The 21757-nt window shown below is 43.2% G+C and overlaps 1 protein-coding gene and 1 long non-coding RNA gene across 3 annotated transcripts in view; one reads left to right on the top strand and one right to left on the bottom strand.

Moving 5' to 3' along the window:
- Nucleotides 1-210: 210 nt before the first annotated feature.
- LOC311522098 lies at nt 211-10896 on the bottom strand. Its single transcript, XR_014712056.1, has 3 exons — nt 10760-10896; nt 7117-7291; nt 211-604 (listed from the first exon to the last, which is right to left on the bottom strand). It is a non-coding gene; the product is annotated as an uncharacterized lncRNA (long non-coding RNA).
- The window catches only part of NUDT14 (nudix hydrolase 14), a 99921-nt gene continuing 88516 nt past the window's right edge, over nt 10353-21757 (top strand). Inside the window, exon 1 of one of the 2 annotated variants that reach the window (XM_084631035.1) lies at nt 10353-10480. Coding sequence is in view for 1 of the 2 variants with exons in the window: in XM_084631032.1 (XP_084487158.1) it covers nt 10855-10935 (81 nt within the window). In the remaining variant the exon portion in view is untranslated. Of the gene's footprint in view, nt 10481-10760; nt 10936-21757 lie in introns of those variants that run through there. The other variant, XM_084631032.1, reaches the window with a different exon arrangement.

Raw genomic sequence — 21757 nt, 5'->3', positions numbered from 1 at the left:
ACTTGCTGCCTTGAATGACCCTTCTAATGATTGCTGCCTGAGCGTTAATTGTAATCTGAAAATGTGCTGATTGCCACTTTGTATGAATTTCTGCAGCAACAACCATGTGTAGGACACAAAAAAAGAATCATTCTATTTCAAGACTAGATTTTTATTAAACAGCAATACACAGATTTCCACTTCTAATGAAACATGTCTCTAGGGGTGGAGTGCAAGGGGTACTGGGTCGGGCCAGGAACATGCAATGAATGTGGGGGAGGAGCTTGGGGAGGGCCTGGAATGCAGTTCTGTATGGGCTGCAGGGGGAGTTGAGCACAGATGTGTTCCAACTGCAGCACAATCAGGGACCTCACCATCTCTGTTTGGTACTCAGCTTTATTATCCGCTCCTGCCCCTCTATCATCCTCTTCTACCCGTCTCCTCTTCCGGCTATCCATTCTGATTTTTTTGTGGATTGTCTCTCTCTACACTCTGTGCTTGCTATCTGCAGCATCAGATGATTGCAGCACTTTTCTAAACATATCCTCCTTACTCCTCATTATTTGCTTCTTTATTTGATGGAGGCGCTCCGCCGGTGTGTAGGAGCTGGACCTCAAGGGCACATCTGCATAAACAAAAGAAACAATACACACTATCAGTATAGGGAGTGCACTCACAGCCTTGAATCATAAAAGTTACATACACCTCTTTCTCACTTTTCCTTTGCCTGCACACAGCATGGCAAGTGCCCTAACCATGGTGAGTTTGGCCCAGGAGGGAAGGGGCAAGATACAACACAGGGTCCGAGAGCTTCAAAAGGGGATCAGTACATGCGCCTAGGGACTCTATTCTGAATATTGGCACTGTTTGCCACAGGCAGGGGTGATCAAAGCTGGTATCTCTCTCTTGAGAACAATCGAGGATGCAAGGGTGCATCTCCTGCATGCGTGCAGCTTCAGACTGGGTCCGTATGCTGCTCACCTGCATGCTGCTTTGACTCCTGCAGAAGTAATTGATGATTGGCGCGACAATGTTTCCTACAGTGGGGGAAGAAACAAAGGAGCTCTACCTAGGAACCTTCAGCAGAGGATTGCAGAGTACCTCCAGGAAAGGTACCTTGAGATCTCTAGAGAGGATTCCTGGGAGATCCCCATGTGCAATAACAAACTTTTCTGCAGGGCACTCACTTGTGCAGCTGCACAGGGTAATGAGAAGCAGATGCAAACTGTCCTAGTGCTGTTAATTTCTATCCCTTTCCCCACTTGTACAATGTAACAAAATAAAGGAGACCTATACCTCATGTCTCCCTGCAGTATCAAAGCAAAATGAGTACTTTCCGGAGCTCCCCTCTCCTGCTTTAGGCATGCCAGAGCCCAAGTAGTGGGACTGGCTAGACCCCTCCGGAGTCAAAAAGCGGTCCTGGCTTACCACGCCACCACATGACCCTGTCCCATATCCTCCTCCAATTCCACTTCCTTGTCCACCACTTTGTCCTCAGGGTTGACTCGGCTGGCCGTTCATCCAGTTCCCCTGAAGTATCCATAGGGCTCTTGGTGGTGGAGGTGGGGTCGCTGCCAACGATGGCATGCAGCTCCTTGTAGAAGCTGCATATCTTTGGCACCACACCAAGGTGATGGTTGGCCTCTCTTGCCGTCTGGTGTGCCTGCCTCAGCTCCCTGAGCTTAGTTTGGCACTGCTGCATGTCCCTTTCGTGCCCCTTGTCCTCCATGCCACGAGCAAACTGCTTGTAGGTATCAAAGTTCCTACGACTGGAGCGGTGCTGTGACTACACAGCCTCCTCTCCCCACAGACCCAGCAGATCGAACAGCTCCGGTGTACTCCAGGCAGAAGCATGTTTGCTGCGGAAAGCCAGCATGGTCAGATGGGAAGATGCTATGTCAATGCTGAGAAAACAGGAAGTGGCATTTCAAAAATTCCCAGGGCTTTAAAAAGGGAGGGGTGTATGCCTGTGTACCTGGCTTCAGGGCAGCAGAATTGAAACTGCTGACCAGAGTGGTCAAGATGGGCATTGTGGGACACCACCCGGAGGCCAATTAGGGCAACACATAAGCAAGCACAGTGTCTATACTGACACAGTGTCACTCTAACTTTGTAGCTAAAAACTATATTCCTCTAGTCGAGGTGGTTTTATTATGTCAGTGTAGCAGGAGAGTTAAATCGGCGGGAGGAGCAGTGCAGTGTGTACACCCCCACTGTTTTGTTGACAAAAGCTGACTTTTGTCCACAAAACTGTGTAGTGTAGACAAGGCCTTAGTCACAGTTCCTTCCCAGCACTGCTTCTGGGCTAGAGACACTAAATGCTAGGCCCTACCCATTTCTGAGCCCAAAGGCTCAATCTAGCCCTTAATGAAGAAGCTTAATGAAATCCAAGCCCAGCTGCTCTGAGTCAGTTCTGCCACTCATGTCATATTTTTTTGTAGAGACAACATGGGTGAGGTAATATCTTTTATGGGACCAACTTCTGTTGGTGAGAGAGACAAACGTTCGAGCCACACTGAGCTCTTCTACACTGCATACATTTTTCTATTCATTTGCTCACTCAGATTTCAGACTACATAATGATAACTCTGAGCATGTTATGTAAGGTCTGCCACTCACTCTTTACTCATTAGATCCTTAGCTTAGCTAGTACCTTCGCGAAGAACATCGTAAACCTCATTCCTTATCAGAAGACTTCCTTTTCTTTGGATTACAACCGCAATTCCACAACACCAAAAAACATATGGCTTTTTCAGTGAGAATTTTCTCAAATATATTTCCCATTCAACTTCCATTTATTATCAAAGATGATTTACTTCAATGCCTCACACATAAAGTTAGGAACATGTGTGTTTGTAGAAGTTGGTCTATGAAGTATCACAGGTCATAAATATATATTTTAAAATTTAAAATTCTAAAAGCTTCCTGTACAGCACAGAGAATGGTATGAGCAATCCATTATACACAATGATCTCTCTCTAAAACAAAACAAAACAAATGTAAAGTGGGGTCACAATGTTTATTTCACAGAGTAATCTGATTGGCTGAACAGATTCAGATACTCTATAACTTTTAATATAAGTATACAGTGATACTGTAAACTTACTGCACATTGGAACTGTGTTTATATTCCAACTGGGCTGGGAAAATTGAAGTAATTTTAAAATAAAAGTATTAGTTACAGTTCACTGGAGTTTTGAATGATCTGAAGATTATTTTGACCAAAGGGATACGTAGGGACAAATTCATGTCTGGTGTAATTCCATTTACACAAATGGAGTTATGACAGGGATTATCATATTTTTCAAATTATATAATCCAAGTAAATCAACTAATAATACACTGTGGTTTATTCATTACAACATACATACTTTAAAATATAATACTATTCAGTCCCATAATATGAGCGACAAAATATTAAGATTTTATTAGAATTGATGGTAACGGCTCTGAAATATAAAAGATAAATAATTTATCACTAAGTAAATTTTATGATACTTAGGGAGTCAGGGGGTAAAGAGCCACCCTCTCAACCTGAGTGGGTGGGGCCAGACCAAGCTTACTCCAATCCCTGGACGAGGAGGGGTGGAACCGGAAGTACAAAGGGCGAGGCCCTTTGCCCAGTGAGGGCAGCACCAGGGAGGGAGACAGACACAGGCTGCTGGCTGTTCCCTCCAGACCCTGCTGCCGACTCAGGGGAGGCCCTGGGCCAGAAGAAACCTGGCCTGGAGGAAGGACTGAGGCGACCAGGACTGCCAGTTGCTGAGTACCCGGAGGACCTGGAGGGGCCAGGCTGCAACCCGGGCCAGCGTGAGCCTGACACAGAGGGGGAGCTGGAGCTGCCAGCAGCTGAATACCTGGACGAGCTGGAGGGACCGGAGAGGCCCGCTTGAGAGACCGGGTAGAAAGTAGCCCAGGGGCAGAACCGCACAGTGCGGTGTGGTCAGCGTGGCGCGGATGGTTCCCCGCTGACCCAGTGGCGGGACCCTCTCCTCCCGCCACTGTCAGGGCCCTGGGCTGGAATGCAGTGGAGTTGGGTGGGCCTGCGTTCCCCTACGCCGGCCAACCCGCCTTGGGTAGCAGAATCCCGAACGCCACTGACTCGTGCTGGCGCTCCCCCTGCCTGAGGGGCGCGCCGCAGATTCCTGCCAGCGCTCCCCTGCCTGCGGGGCGCGCCGCATCCTCGTGTCGGTGCTCCCCTGCCTGAGGGGCGCGCCGCAGACTCGTGCCGGCGCTCCCCCTGCCTGAGGGGCGTGCCGCAGACTCGTGCCGGCGCTCCCCCTGCCTGAGGGGCGCGCCGCAGACTCGTGCCGGCGCTCCCCCTGCCTGAGGGGCGCGCCGCAGACTCGTGCCGGCGCTCCCCCTGCCTGAGGGGCGCGCCGCAGACTCGTGCCGGCGCTCCCCTGCCTGAGGGGCGTGCCGCAGACTCGTGCCGGCGCTCCCCTGCCTGAGGGGCGTGCCGCAGACTCGTGCCGGCGCTCCCCTGCCTGAGGGGCGTGCCGCAGACTCGTGCCGGCGCTCCCCTGCCTGAGGGGCGTGCCGCAGACTCGTGCCGGCGCTCCCCTGCCTGAGGGGCGTGCCGCAGACTCGTGCCGGCGCTCCCCTGCCTGAGGGGCGTGCCGCAGACTCGTGCCGGCGCTCCCCTGCCTGAGGGGCGTGCCGCAGACTCGTGCCGGCGCTCCCCTGCCTGAGGGGCGTGCCGCAGACTCGTGCCGGCGCTCCCCTGCCTGAGGGGCGTGCCGCAGACTCGTGCCGGCGCTCCCCTGCCTGACGGGCGTGCCGCAGACTCGTGCCGGCGCTCCCCTGCCTGACGGGCGCGCCACAGACTCTGGCCAGCGCACCTTCTCCGCTAATTCTCCAGTGACTGAAAGGTGTGACTAAGGCCTGCCAGTGGGACCGTAGCTCTCAATCACCCCCTAGAGACTCGGTGGACCGATTGAAACCTGTCATAATAGCAGACTCCTCTCATTTTAGTCATATTGGTAAGGTTCTTACTATTATATGAGATGGCAATAACCTTTGTAGATGATGTAACAAAAAAGTATTAGATTAGAAGGCAAAAATAAACAGATGGCTGGCATATCAGAATATTGTCCTAGTGCAATCAATATATTGACAAAATAGTTTGAGTTATGGGGTGATTGCAGAATAGTTGTGCACACAGACATCTGCTTTAAGGTTGTATGGAAAGTGAACATAAATCACAGCGATAATAACCATGACAAATTGTGAGCTTCTGTTGTTCAAAAATGTAATGCTGTTAAATCAGTATTGAGAGTATCAAAAACATGAAAGAGAACCTAGCCTTCTGTTGTGCATTGATAGCCAAACTCCTGGTAAAACCAGCAGACCTTCAGATCTAATGATGATCTCTTTAAAAAAACATGAGAAGGATGATTAATAAGAATGTTTTTGGTAGATGGGAATAGTGAAGTCAGACTAGATGATCACAATGGTCCCTTCTGACCTTGGAATCTAATAAAACTTCCATTTATTCTTCTACCAGAGAAGATTGGTGTTTATGTTACTTCCATTTCACATGCAACAACAAGGTATTTTATATTTAATAACAATGAAATTTTATTACCTTGCCTTTTACACTTCAGGGAATATGAAGATATTTTAGTTTTTGCAATATTGTTAGTCTTTTTTATTCCAAAGCAGAAGTTTTTGAAACATGTTTTTGAATTAAATAGCTTCAAGCAAGAAAGTACAAATGCAATAATATTTTTGCTCATATTCCATTTAAAGAACCCTATCAACTTTATAAATATTAACAAACTTAGCCTCACAACAGCCTTACACTGTAGGCAATGCTTATTATCTATTTTATACATGAACAAATTGAGGCTGAGACATTTCATGCACCATTGAAGTCAATGGGGTTTTGCCACTGATTCAATTAGAATAGGACTGGGCCGTAAATTCTGTCCATAATTCACACCGGGTGGCAGACCCTTAGTTGGCAAAATTGGGATAGTGCCATTGAGGTAAATGGTGCTATGACCATGTTCATCAGCTCAAGATCTGCCCCAAGACTGCGACAGAACAAGGAATGTAATAATCCAGCTGTCCTGACTCCTAGTCCTGTACATGAATCACAAGCCCGTAATTCCCAAAGCAGCAGAAACCCATCTGCTGACCTCAAAGGCATTGTGTAAGGCCCTTTTCTTTTCTTGGCCAACAGGTGCTGAGTCTGAGGGTGGTATATAGTTTAGTGGGGACCAAGAGTCATCCAGTGTAAGCTATTTTTAAAAATCACACAGGCTCCAGATAGTATGTTTTATAAATACACTTATATAAATTAAAATAACATGAACTGGAGGTGATGATATTACTGAAATAAGTTACAAGTCCAATGCACAGTAACAAAAATAGTGAGTAAATATGGGGCACTCTTATGAAGTATATAGGCCATAAAACCAATGATATCTGCTTAGAATTAGAAAGAAAAAAATCAGACAAAATAGATATCAGTAAAGGAAAAAGTTTCTGTTTATAAAATACTTTGAAATAAAATAACTGTATAGTACAAATATCAAGTAGTATTATTTATAAAGTTTTGTCATTACTCCACAATCACCATCACAACATTGTAGCATATAAAAAGGCTGACAAATTGGAAATTAGTGTTTGAATTTATTATTGGTTGATTGTATGTGTATATTAACCATTGCATTGCAGTGAAGAATTTAAGATATTTCTGCCTGTATTGTACTTGCAAAAATGTAATAAACGAGGTAGGTTATGTGGACTGTGACACTGAAGTAAACTAGCAAATTATACAGTCACTTGCATAATTCATTCTTACTAGCTAAAACATAACTTTTGGCTTTGGTGTTGGTAACACTTAAAGTAATAAGCTCTGTTTAGGAAGACACTTGTACCCCCAAAAAATTAAGTGCAGGCTTAAGCAAAGATGTCAGAGACATGAAATGCATGAATGCATCCAATGAAGTGAGGTGTAGCTCACGAAAGCTTATGGTCCAATAAATTTGTTAGTCTCTAAGGTGCCACAAGTCCTCCTTTTCTTTTTATGAAATGTACAGTTTACTTAGTTGGAAGATCCAGCTTTTAGGCTAATTGGCAATGGATTTTTTACACATTAATCTTGTAATTAAAGTACAATAAATTTACCAGTAGTAGGCAGCAATTTTACCACAAGTCTTGCAATATGTGGAGTTTTTCTTAAAGCTCCAGCTTTAAGCTGAAATCATGCTATTTGGTGAGACTCTCAGCTTTCTTTCTTTCTTCTTTCCTTCAAGTACGTTTCTAGCCCTTGTGGTTGAGGAGAACAGCTTGAAAATGTGACCTGAAAAGTCAAAAGCAGCAGGCAAATAAAAACAGCCCAATATTTATTATATTTTAAAAAACCATCATTCTAAAGCCAGTTTCATGATATTTGGGGGCCTCACTTGTGACTTTTGAATGTGTGGATTTGGAAATACCGGGTGGGACATAGAATTAGGGCCTAATCCTGCAAACATTCCATCAAGCTTACTTCCAACTGCTGTGAATAGCCCCGTTGACTTCAGTAGTATTATTCATTATAGGTTTCAGAGTAGCAGCCGTGTTAGTCTGTATTCGCAAAAAGAAAAGGAGGACTTGTGGCACCTTAGAGACTAACCAATTTATTTGAGCATAAGCTTTTGTGAGCTACAGTTCACTACATCAGATGCATTCAGTGGAAAATACAGTGGGGAGATTTATATACACAGAGAACATGAAACAATGGGTGTTACCATACTCTAATGAGAGTGATCAGGTAAGGTGAGCTATTACCAGCAGGAGAGCGGGGGGAGAGGGGGACTTTTGTAGTGATAATCAAGGTGGGCCATTTTTCCAGCAGTTGACAAGAACGTCTGAGGAACAGTGGATAGCTCACCTTACCTGATCACTGTTGTTAAAGTTTGTATGGTAACACCCATTGTTTCATGTTCTCTGTGTATATAAATCTCCCCTCTGTATCTTCCACTGAATGCATCCGATGAAGTGAGCTGTAGCTCAAGAAAGCATATGCTCAAATAAATTGGTTAGTCTCTAAGGTGCCACAAGTCCTCCTTTTATTCATTATAGTAAGCGTTATAGCTCTGATCTTGCCGCTGTATCTACATGGACAGATCCTGGTATCTGCATGGAGTCCCATGAAGTCAATAGATCTCTGTGCAGGCACAGGAGCTTGCCCACATGGTTATAGTTGCAGGAATGGTATCTAAGGTTGGTAGAGCAGTGTTTGCCAGAGCGGTAATTTAGGCCTCAGCCCTCCAACTGAATCTGTAGGGGTGGACCCTTGTAACAGCTTATAACCCTAATGAAATCACTGAAATTCTGAACGTGTACAAGTGTTCACTCGTGTAGATCCAATTATAGGAGCAGGGCTGTAGTTATTTTTGCTATTCTCATTTGGACACAAACTGATAGCTTGTAGTCTTCTTATCTATATTTTTACTTGGTATATACAATTACGCACACAGACATGGGTTACAGTTTTGTTTTATTTAACCAAATGCTACAATTTTCATTAGTTAATACATCTTAATGTTTACTGATTGTATTTCCCAAAATGCTATGTATACTCTCATTGTACTTAGGCTATGTCTACACTAGCACTTTTGTCGGTGTAACTTATGTCACTCAGGGGTATGAAAAAAACACCCCTCTGAGTGTCGTAAGTTACACGGACAGAAGTGCCAGTGTGGACAGTGCTATGTTGGTGCGAGATGGTCGTTGCAGTTGGTTTAATTATGTTGATGGAAGAGCTCTCTCCCGTCGGCATAGAGCAACACATGAGCAATCTTACAACCGCACAGCTGCATTGATAGTGTAGACATGGCCTTTGTGTGCAAAGTTAAACACAACACGTGTGCTAGTTTTTGCAGGATCAGGGCCTACGTTTCCATTTTATACAAAGGTGACAAAATGAAGCGGGGATACCAAAATACTAAGTTCTGAAATTTAACATCAATTTAAAAAAATTACTTCACAAATAAGTATTACATTTTGTGACCCATAAGAGTATAAGATTGAACCCGCCCTGGGTCTCCATCCCTGTTTTGCACATAGGATATGGATATTCACAAGTCTGTTCAGAGATTAAGGAACACAAGAGACAGAAGCAATTTTTAATATATTCATTATCAAGATGCATAGCTGTGTTAGAATGCTCAAAACCAGCTTAGCCTGGGATGTGGGGATTATATCCAAGGAAAATGAGCAGAGAAATATATCTTTGTTTTTTGGGGACACGTAATCAGTGGTGCATGGGAATGTGCGTATTTTGAAGGGATGTTTGTGAGAAGATGACGTGTTGTGTCTTGGGGTGGAGATGTACTTTTCAGAAGGCAACATGTACTGTATGGGGGTACAGCTTGGGGACCTGATCCCATTTCCCATAAATACAAACATTTTATTTTAAGCACTAGGCCATTTCAGTGGGGGTACTCATGTGAGGACTTGTCTATAGTTAACATTTAATTAGACCTAGCTGCAGAACTCAAAGTGTGAAAAATTCACCCATGCATGCTGGAGCTAAACTGACCTAATTAATCAGGGAGGTGACTACCGCTGCTCAAGGAGGTGGATTACCTAAGTAGGTCCTACATCCATGGAACAACCACTTCCAGCAACACAGGAAGTGTCTACACCAGTGGTTCTCAAACTGTGATCCACGGACGACCAGTGGTCTGCGAGCTCCATTCAGGTGGTCCGCAGATAGTTCCCTCTAAGGTGCACGCCTGAGTGGCCACACATGAGAGAATAAAGGGCCGCGGATCTAATTAGTAGAGCTGTGCAGGCGTGGCTCTACTAATTAGGTGCCTGGACTCTGGAGAAGACACACATGTAAGGTGAGGTGGTGGCCTTGGGGGGAATAGAGGGTAGGTGGGAGGGAGCAGTGGGGTGAGAAGAGGGGGTGGGGGGAATTTGGGATGTGTGGGGTTGCAGTGACCAGAGAAAGAGGTGACTTTCCCCAACTCCAGGGCTGCGGCTGCTGTGGGGGAGATGGCCCTCCTTCCCAGCCCCAGCTCTGTGGCGGGGGAGAGACCCCCACTCCTTCCCAGCCCCAGCTTGGGGGGCTGCCGCAGCAGGGGAGAGCACATCCATCGCATTAGAAAGGTCAGACTGCTGATATTAAAATATGAGTAGTGTGCTTTTATTTGTAGAAGAAAAAAAGTTTATTATTAAGTTGTTTGTTTTTTTTTTACATAGCGCTTCTGTTCAAAGTGCTTTACAATGGTTAGCTCCCCGTGCAAACAACATTTGGAAAGACCATTAAGTGAGCCGCCAAGCCCCTCAGCGATTTTCTAGTGGTCCATGGGGAAAAAAAGTTTGAGAACCACTGATCTACACTGCAGAGGCTTGTGTCCACAGTGTAGACGTGCCCCTGGCCAGTGAAGGAAGGGGGCCAGGAAAACACAGCAGCTGAAATCCAGGCTGCACTGAAGCGGAGGGGATTTTTTGCCATTGACCTGACCCCCGCCCTGCGGGCCAAGGATTTCACCAGGCATGTAGACGTGTGCTTGGGTGCAGGGAGAGGGGTTCACTTCCCTCTGGCTTGGGGGGAGTGTGAGAGGAAAAAGGAAAACCCCTTCCCCCTTAGTTGGACGGTTTTGTGGGGGAGGGGGTCCTGGCCTCTTAGCGGGTGGGGGGGGCAGTTTCCCCTCAGTTGCGGACAGTCGGGGGGGGGGGGGCGCCTTTCCCCGTTAGCTGGACCGGGGTGGGGGGAGGGGTTCCTTCCCGGTCAGCAGGGCGGTTGCCGCGGGGGAGGTTCCTTTCGCCTTACCGAGGACGGTTGCCGCGCAGGCGGCGCGCGACGCCGCTCTAGTCTGCAGGCCGGGGTGAGCGGCCGCAGGCTGCCCGGGGCCGCTCCTGCCGCACATGGAGGCCATAGAGGAGCTGGCGCTGGCGCCCTGCGCCTCCTCCCAGTACTTGCGGCCCTTCCGGCTCCGCTACCGGCAGGTGAGTCCCGGCTCCCGCGGCACGGCGGGCGGAAGCCCCGGCTCTAGCCGGGCCTACGAGCGCGCCGGTGCGGTGCGCTGCCCTGCCAGGAAATGCGGCCTGGCCCGGGGCTGTATGGTGCCCTCCCGCTTCCCTGCAGCCTCCTGCGGACCTGCCCCCGTGGCCTGCCAGCCCCCTTGCTCCTAGTCCTCACCAACGCCCCCTTCGCGCTCGGCCCCTCCCAAATCTTTCCCTGCCCCTAGGGTCCCACTCCGCTCAGGCTCCCTTGCGCCCCCCTTCCTCGCCCCTGCCAGTCCTGCGGACGTCGGGCTTTGTCTCTGTGGGTTCCTTGTTCTCCTAGCTGCCTCAAATCAGGAGGAGGGGGGAAGATTGGAAAGAACCGACATCTGAATGAGGGCGACAGAACACCAGAAGAGGTGACTTTAGTTGTTCTACATCATTTTCCATAGCTGAACAAGGCACGAGTGTCCCATCATAATTTCTTCTCAGGGGGCAGGTTTGTCATGGTTAGGATTGCTTGTGGTCTTTATGTGGCAGCAGTAATATTGTCCTGAAGAGTGCAGTAGTAGTCTTATAATGCTTGTCAATTATGATCTTTTCTATGAATCCAGTCATATATACAGTACCTTTCATCCCCAAGCACTTTACATTTGCTGTGTAAACAGGAACCACTTGATCCACCTGCCACTGAAATACAGTCACCTCGGGGGTAGAATGCGGCTGTTGTTTAACAGCACACAGCAAACTACATAATAGTTTAGGACTGGAAGTGAAGGCAGATACCATAGTCGGGGATCTGTCCTGCTTTGAGCAGGGGGTTGGACTAGATGACCTCTTGAGGTCCCTTCCAACCCTGATATTCTATGATTCATATATGATTGAAGTTGGTACTTTCATTGTAAACTGGAAATAGGCCAAAACACACCTGCCCTTGCAAAAAGTACCATTGGGTTTTGTAAAGGACTGCAAGTGGTCATGTATGTGGTGGTCAGACTCGGAACCTCGGTTTTATTTCTCATCTGAAAGACTGAATTATAGTGCCCCCTATTGCCAGTGCGTGGGCATTGGTTTGGTACTGATTAGGGCTGAAACACTACTGTCTGCAGCAACTTAATTTTCTTTGCAGGTCTCACTAAATACTAACCCATTTGGACCTTGCTTCTTGAGTAATGTCATGTCAAATCATAGTCAGTTAGTTGCAGTAATTGGAGCAAAGTTGAATGATTGTCTAGATCATCAAAAATGATGAAACTGCCATGTACAGCCAACTTTACAGCACCCATGTGGGAAGCAATGGAAGTAGTAATAGGAAATCCTTTTCCTTATAATGTCAATACAAACATGAATCTCCTTTCAGATGATCCTTGAGAATTAGAGCCCTCAGCAATACAAAGAGTACACATGATAAAATGAGATTAGTGTCTGCTAATGTAACATATTTGTGTTTTTTCCCTTCAGAATCGGTTCTGTAAATAGGTTTCTAACTGTATGAAGAGCAGTTGTTTCTCTAATTAAATGTACTGTAGTGGTCGCTCCAGTCTCAGTATTGGCCTAGTGAGGTCCATTTGTTCATTGCAATTCCATGGCTGTAGCAAATACAGGAAAACCCTGTGCGTGCAGAAATTAGCAATGCCAAGCTACTTCTCTTCATTCTGCTTCACCCTTTTTTTGGGTTTGTTTTAGGCCTGGCCTACGCTACGGAGTTACGTCAACTGTAAGGCAGCTTATGTCGACCTAACTCTGTAAATGTCTACATTATTGTGTTGCTTCTACTGATGTAAGTTGCCCACTAGACTCACCTAATAAGTCCTAATAAGAGACATAGAATTTAGATTGATGTAGTTAGGGTGATGCAGTGTCTGTGTTATTTACATCACCTGTTGGTTGTCAGCCCCGTGTGGGCCCCAGAGCAGGCAGGACTCCAGCTGTCAGTGCCCCACAATGCCCCACACAGTTAAGTCAGTGGAAGTGGCCTGGTGAGGACATACACTACCAGGAGAGGGGGCATAGTGTGGACATGAACCACTGCAGTAATTACTGTGGTGGCTGTACGTCGACATAACTTAAGTCGACTTAATTTTGTAGTGAAGACTTGCCCTTAGACACATTCATTAAGGAAGGAAGAGGAGGTGTGTGTGGAGGAGATATATTCAACTCCTAGTCTTAAAGTGTTGGAAAAGGAAAAGCAGGAGGCGATCAAATAGACAGGGACAGAGTAGGAGGGAACATTTTGAAGTTGGGAACTTCTGCATATCCCAAATAGTGTCTTCCTGCACAAATAGAAAATATAAAGAATTCTTGTAAATAAAGTTTCTGATAATGGATTACCTTTAAATATTGATGAACTCTAGGTACCTCCAAGACATCACTAGTGATCTTTAATTCTTAAAATTCTTTAAATCTTTAAAGATTACAGTATTTGGCTGGAGATTCAATTGTAAATTCCTGAATCTTTCTGATCCTATCTTCACAACCAAAACCGTCAAGTCAGACAACAGTGGTTAAACTTAATTGAGGTCTAGATGACTTGCATTACAATTTAGCCTGTAGGTATGGCCTTGTCCAGGCAGGCTGGACCACATTTAGTTTTAAACCAGTAGGGCCATAGCCATGCTCAAAAGCCATTGTTGAACTTGCTTGTTTTCATAGTGTAACCAAGGCCAAAAATATCTGATGCAGAAAGTTGCCCTGATGTATTTCAGAAATTGAGGTTTCCCTTGGGGACTATATTCCCTTCAGTATAGTACATTTATTCACTATATATTTCTTATGATTTGATTTCTTTGAAGAGAGAGAGATGTGGTCTAGTGTGCTAAGCAGAGAACCAGAATCTCTTGACTTCTAATCCTAGTTCATACACTGACTACCTGACACGGGCTTTGTTTTAGAAGCTTGTTCTGACAAGACAGCTCTCATCACTGCTTCCTACCATTTAATTTTTAGTGTATGATCTGTCAAGGAACTTTTGGAAGTGTACAGGCTAGACTAATATAAACTGCAATTTTACATTTTCTAGTATATGTGGGCAAGCCTGTGCTAGAGTGGAATGGTGAACAAGCATCTATTTGAATGATGGCAGGACATTCAAACTTATTGCCATGGGATGTCATGATGGCCAAAAGTATAACTGTGTTCAAAAAAGAACTAGATAAGTTCAAAACTTCATGGAGGATAGGTCCGTCAGTGGCTGTTAGCCAAGGTGGTCTGGGATGTAACCACATGCTCAGGATGACCCTAAATCTCTTACTACCAGAAGCTGGGAATGGAAGACATGTGAATCACTCCATAATTGCCCTGTTCTGTACACTCCACCTGAAGTTCTGGTGCGTGCCACTGTCAGAGACAGGAGATTGGGAAAGATGGACTGTGGTCTGACGCAGTATGGTAGCTCTTATGTTCTTATGACAAACCGGAAAAATTGTTCTATGGTGCCAGTTAGAATCTAATGAAGTTTTATCAAATAAGGGGACCGATTGTAACAAGAAACTTTATTTTTATATGAGCTTTACTGTTTTCAGAGCTTCAGATGGTTTAGTGTTTGGCTTTGTCATTTTGTTCTATATTGATTAACTAAGGTTTCCAGTCATTCATTCCTGAGTTAAACATATAATACATAAAAAATGAAATGGAAGTGGGAAAAATCTTTTTAATGTGTGGCCTTTTCTTTTACTTTTAAGGGAATAAAAACATTTAAAGTTATTAACATTATAAAAGTTTGGGGTTTTTTTAGAGAATGTTGTGGATCTGAATCTGTTGTGTACTGTGTAGTGAGCAGAAAATGCCCCATGTAAAAAGGGAGTTGGGTGTAATTTAACAGTGGATTTCGAACAAGGATTCCTGATTTCTAAGAGATCTGACTCTGATTTCCTCTGTGGCCTTGAGCAAGCCCCTTAGTCTCTGTGTTTCCACACTTTAAAATGCGATTTAAAATTTACCTATCTCACTGGACATGAGGATTAAGATCCAATTCTGCAAGGAACTCCATGCAGGGAAAGCAAGATTGGGGCCTCATTAATGGCCTGAGAACTTTGGAGATAAAAAAGCACTAAGTTGTTATTAATAATAATTATTATTTATTATACTGTACCAACTAATTCCACATTTAGAACTAATTTTTATATAGTAGCATGAGTGTTCCCAGCTGCCTAAAACATTTGCTGAAGCTTCATTCTGCTTTTTGGTAAACATAGAACATTCTTTTCTAGTTTGACAGTTAAAATGTTGCTGTGAAAATAATAAACAGAATTTTAGATAACCTGTTCAAACAAGTAACACTGGTCTGTTGAATCTTCAAAGACTCCAGTATTAAGAAGTGTTCATTTGTCAAAGCAATCATGTTATGGATGATGGTGTTATTTCTTTTGCAGATTTTTTCTGAATTCCTTCAACCTTTCTAGTACTCATAATATTAAATGCAAAAATAATAAGACAGCATTTTGGCTGAAATGACATCATATAGCATATTGTATGCATAAACATAAGGAACCTTGAAGTGACAGTTTTCACAAGCAGCATGAGCATACACTGTATTTTAGATGAACGGTGGTCTTGAAGTTAAGGCACGGGATTGGGACTAGAAGTGAGGGGACCTGGATCTATTCATGGCACTGCCACAGACTTCTGATGTAATGCTATTCAAATTTCAAAATTATTTTAGCATGAGATGTGGTTGGGAGTTGCTGAAGGGAAAACATGAAGAAAATTTGGAAAGTCAGAGTAGTAGTAGAAGGGAAACATAAAGGTATTTTTGTGTGTGCTGTAATGAAGGTTTATTTTCATTCAACATACTTTGGCCACCAAGCTTGCACCTGTTCCTAGTGTGAAATAGCTTAGGGACAGTTAGAAGGTAATGGCTGGTAATGTAGAGATTGGTGAGTAGTGGTTAGCAGTGACAGAAATTTCCAGCTTTTTACGTTAAGCATAGTCTTTATCTTAATTTTAACAAATTCTTAACAGTAAATATCATCTTAAATTGGGGATCTTGCTCCTAATGGTTTCATGTATGCAACTGAATGAAACAAATTAACTGAACTCCATCGATTGTGTCTGTTTAATTGTATAATCCCAAGAGAATGGCAGGCATTTTACAGAACAGTAAGAAGATACAACCTCTACATGTAAGAGATTGCAATCTGCATACAATGGAGTACAATCATTTTTCATGTTACTTAATTACAAACAGGCAGCAGAAATCTTAAATTATAAAGATAAAAATATTAAAAATAAGTGTACTTGTGTGAGTGTAGTGAGATAACTTAATGTGAGAGTTGAGAGATTGTTGGGAACGATAGGCTGGGAAGGCAGTGAGAAACTGAGGTAGCATTGTTTGTTGTGGACATATGGGTGTGGAGTTATGAGGGCAACAGCTGATCAGAGAGCAGGAATTCACTTTGCATTCATTGAAGTCAGTAGCAAAGGTGCCAGTAATTACAATAATGCAGGTTCAAGCCTGCGATATACATTCTCTGTATACAATTTTTACAAGTATGTCTACATTTTAGAAATAAATTAAGTAAACAATGGTGTTTTGATTTAATGTCCAAAGGTCATTAGTAGCCAGAGCACAGAAACTGGCATATTGGTTATTGAGAAACAGCCATGCACTTATGTAAATCAGACTCCAAAGTTTAGAATAACTGTGAAATAACTCAAAAAGAAAAGGAGTACTTGTGGCAACTTAGAGACTAACCAATTTATTAGAGCATAAGCTTTCGTGAGCTACAGCTCACTTCCTCAGAAATAACTGCAGTTGAGTGCTAGTAAATGTATTTCACCAGTATGCTATGGTTAGCTTGGGTTATTCCACTTCACAATAATGATTGCTAAGGGCTTCTTTAAATGGGGACATGCAGAAAAATTAATCCAAATGAACTAAAGGTGTGAATTCAAAGTGGGTTTGTTAAACTACATTAAACTCCTGTGTGTACACTCTCATTCAAAACTAAAATGATGTTAATTGGGTTTATCTTAATTCACTTCCAAATTAAGGCTGGGTCTAATCTTAAAAATTAGATCGACCTAGCTATGTCGCTCAGGGCTGTGAACAATGTTGTGCCCTTAGCACCATAGTTTCGTAGACCTAAACCCAGGTGTAGGCACAGCTAAATCAACAGAATAATTATTTTGTCAACCTAGCTATCATGTCTCCGAGAGCTGGACTGACAATAGAGAAAGGAAAAACTCCTTCTGTCAACGTAGGAAGCATCTAAAGTATGGGCATAGCTACACTGGAAACTTTCAAAGCGCTGCTGCGGGAGCGCTCGCACGGTTGCGCTTTGAAGTGCAAGTGTGGTTGCACGTGAGCACTGGGAGAGAGTCCTAGCGCTCCTGGTAATCCACCTCCACGAGGGGATTAGCTCAGAGCGCTGGGAGCCTGTCCACACTAGCACTTTAAAGCACTCAAACTTGCTGCACTCAGAGGTGATTTTTCAGACCCCTGAGCCAGCAAGTTAGTGCTATAAAATGTAAGTGTAGGCAAGCCCTATGCCACACTACAAGCATTTACACACATCTACACTATAGCAGGACACCTGCAGTGCTGTAGCTGTTCCACTGTAGTGGCTGTACTGTAGATATACCGTAAATTAAACCAAATTAAGGCCACTTGAATGCTGAAAGAGAGTGCGCACATGGGTTTAATGAGGTTTAACTAATCCACTTTAAATTTACACCTTTAATTTGAATTAATTTTCCTGAGTGTCCCCATGTACACAGGCCCCAGGGTGGAAATAATCAGGTCCAGAGAAAATGAGCCACTTTACCACATCTAATGTAGATTTTTATTACAATTGCTGTGTTTAAAAAAAAAAAAACAAAACTGGTGTTTTGTATACTCCTAGTAGTATTCTCGTCACATATTTTGTACAATCTTTAATTTGTGTTTTTGTTTAAATTATTATTCTTTTTTATTTTATTTTTTTTATAAATTGAGCTAGCTCGGAGAAATGTACCTGTATATGTCTGTAATTTTTCAATTGAGATTAAAAATACATGTCTGGTTAGAGATAAGTAAAAATGGCTACCTGTTTCCCAATATAAAAAATTCTGTTATCTGAAGCAGTGTAACATGTAGAAGTATACATACAGTGTACGTTTTAATACAGATGATGAGCAGTAGTGTACAAATGTTTACAGTGGATTTGGATGTTATGAAGTTATAAAAATCTTCTCTAAGTGGGAATATTTTGTAGAATGTAAAGACAGAAAACAGATTTTAATGCTTTATATTAAATGAGTATCGCACATTGTGATTATACCTTGAAAACACAGCTTAAAGAATAAGAAATTACATATAAATGGCTAGTGATATTGAATATGCATTTTTTACATTTTGCAACTCGTATGTTTTGTAATTATTTGCTTTGAAAACACTATGTAGAAAATGATGACTTAGCATAAACAGGGACATTATATTTTTTTTATTCCACAGAATATGTAAAACAACTGTCTGACTTAAATTTGTGTGTGAATTAGTCTTTCTACATAATTTATAGCTAAATAAAGCAGCATTCCCTGATCTCCAAGAACTTAGATTTCAACATATTGTCCCTTAAACATAGACCAAGGTCTTGTTAATATAGTAATACTAAAGTTTAAACAAACTAAAGCTTACTTTTCATTAGTGGTCAACTAGTGTCACACGAAAGCCATGATCGCTGATCAAAACAACGTTAATTATCTGTTTCACATTGTGCATGCTGTGTCAAAATCCTTTAAATGTTGCATATGAAGCTGAGAGGGAACCTTAAGGCCTGTGACAGAGCAGCTGGTCTGGACATGGGCTGATGCCCCAGTTGACAGGTTGTTGGATTAGAAAGAATATCAAAGGCAATGAGTAAGATTAGGGATAAGTGAACATCTGACAGCAGTTTGCAGCAGGGGAGAACAGATGATAAACAATGGGAGCTGGGTACTTGGGTGGGGGGGACCGAGAGGTGAGAAGGCCATGGGAAAAGTGTGGCAGCAATCGTTAAAGCTCCAGGTTGCTGAGCCTCATGAATAGAACAGGAAATAGGATTTGCTAGGACAGATGTGCTGAGTGGTGATGAATACATTATAGGGAAATGAGGGCAAAACTCCTAAAGGTGAGGGCTGTTCTTTCTCCAAAAATGTTAAATATAAATGTGGGAAAGATTCACCCGTCCGTAAAAAACAAAACATTCCAGTTTGTTTGAAAAATAATGCAGAAAAGGAGGGAATACAGCTGTTGATTTTGACTTTATTAAATGTTTGTTCTTCAGTGATACTTTTAACAAACTACAGCACACCTACTGGTAAACCAATAATATCACAGGTACTTATTTTGACAGCCTAAAATGAAGAGATGGAAGTAGTGGCTTTTTTTAGATGATTCTTTGATGCTTTTTAATTTGTTTGCAGTACATGGTATCTACAGAACATAGTGGTGGGTTATGTTGCAGATATCTACAATTATTTCTCAGAATAACTGTGTGGCACTTCCTGGGCTTTTTGTGCCACAAAACTATGATTCTTGTTGCTACTTCTGGCTGGATCCATTTCCTCTGTTCATGATATAGCCAGTTTGGCAAAGCCAAAGGACTGGCAAATATGTTCTTTGTGTAGCTCCTAAAAAACCTGGATGCTGACTCGTGTACTTCTGCCACTTTCATTTGAGGCCTAAAAAAGTTATTGAAACTTGAAACTGAAGTAATATATTAGTTTATCAAGAAGAAGAAATGTGTGGAAATGTATGTGAGCCTTTGGTACCCAAGAGGGTATCAGTACAGCTTGTTTCCAGACTTCTAGGCAGTTGTCCCACTAAATAAAATATTTCCCCAGATTGTAGAAGGCACCACAGGCTCATTAAGCCAGGGTAGAAACTGAGAAGATGTGAGAGTGCAAGCCAACTCACCGACTGGGGAAACAACTGTGCAGTCCAGGACCCTTTCCTCATGAGCTTATGCTCAAATAAATTTGTTAGTCTCTAAGGTGCCACAAGTACTCCTTTTCTTCATGGGGAAATAATTTACTTTGTGGAATGACCCATCCACTCCCAGTCTCTATTCAAGCCTAAGTTAATTGTATCCAGTTTGCAAATTAATTCCAATTCAGCAATCTCTCATTGGAGTCTGTTTCTGAAGTTTTTTTTGTTGAAGAATTGCAACTTTTAGGTCTCAGAGTAACAGCCGTGTTAGTCTGTATTTGCAAAAAGAAAAGGCGTACTTGTGGCACCTTAGAGACTAACCAATTTATTTGAGCATGAGCTTTCGTGAGCTAAGGTGCCACAAGTACTTGCATCCGATGAAGTGAGCTGTAGCTCACGAAAGCTCATGCTCAAATAAATTGGTTAGTCTCTAAGGTGCCACAAGTACTCCTTAACTTTTAGGTCTGTAATCGAGTGAGCAAAGAGATTGAAGTGTTCTCCGACTGGTTTTTGAACGTTATAATTCTTGACGTCTGATTTGTGTCCATTTATTCTTTTACGTAGAGACTGTCCAGTTTGACCAATGTACATGGCAGAGGGGCATTGCTGGCACATGATGGCATATATCACATTGGTAGATGTGCAGGTGAACGAGCCTCTGATAGTGTGGCTGATGTGATTAGGCCCTATGATGGTGTCCCCTGAATAGATATGTGGACACAGTTGGCAAGGGGCTTTGTTGGAAGGGTAGGTTCCTGGGTTAGTGGTTCTGTTGTGTGGTGTGTGGTTGCTGGTGAGTATTTGCTTCAGGTTGGGTGGCTGTCTGTAAGCAAGGACTGGCCTGTCTCCCAAGATTTGTGAGAGCGATGGGTCGTCCTTCAGGATAGGTTGTAGATCCTTGATGATGCGTTGGAGAGGTTTTAGTTGGGGGCTGAAGGTGATGGCTAGTGGCGTTCTGTTATTTTCTTTGTTGGGGCTGTCCTGTACTAGGTGACTTCTGGGTACTCTTCTGGCTCTGTCCATCTGTTTCTTCACTTCAGCAGGTGGGTATTGTAGTTGTAAGAATGCTCGATAGAGATCTTGTAGGTGTTTGTCTCTGTCTGAGGAGTTGGAGCAAATGCGGTTGTATCATAGAGCTTGTCTGTAGACAATGGATCACGTGGTGTGGTCTGGGTGAAAGCTGGAGGCATGTAGGTAGGAATAGCGGTCAGTAGGTTTCCGGTATAGGGTGGTGTTTATGTGACCATCGTTTATTAGCACCATAGTATCCAGGAAGTGGATCTCTTGTGTGGACTGGTCCAGGCTGAGGTTGATGGTGGGATAAGATTCAATTAGCGTAATGACCGAGCCATTCCCAGTCTCTGTTCAAACCTAAGTTAATGGTATGACAGATAAAGTATGCTTTAGTATCGTTTAGTTTCAGTGCTCAACATAACCCTATTGCTACATTTGGACCAAATCGCAATCTGAAAAACTCCCAGTTTGCCTTAGGGTTTAATGTTTGTTTCTGCTGCTTAGAGATCATTTGACAGTATTGCTTCTTTGGAATACATCTATGTATTTAAAATATTATGTTGCATTTATAGAGAGCCTTTTGTCCTGAAGGTTCCCAAAATACTTAAGCAAGTCACTCAAGTTCAAGTTGTCATTTATATTTCTCTGTTAGGTAGCAGATGTGTTGTTTCGTACCCATATCTTCAATATAGGTGTAAGTTAGGAGAAGCTACTTCTTGAATCTTTCTACATTTTTCAGCTTTCTCAAATGGGAAGATGAGGAGTCAGTCTCTGTTACAGAAAACAGATGAAGTTTTAGCTTTTTTTAAATTAAAAGGTAAAAGTAATAAGAAAATATGAAAACATGGATCTAGTTGCATCTGTTAACTGTGTGCTGGTTTTGTTGATAGTGGGGGAGGGCAGGAGGATGAAAGGTCTTAAGGA

This window comes from Lepidochelys olivacea, assembly GCF_965140295.1.
Source record: "Lepidochelys olivacea isolate rLepOli2 genome assembly, chromosome: 6".
NCBI lineage: Eukaryota > Metazoa > Chordata > Testudines > Cheloniidae > Lepidochelys > Lepidochelys olivacea.
Note: the sequence above shows the minus strand (reverse complement) of the source record. Positions and strands in the feature narration are given on the sequence as shown.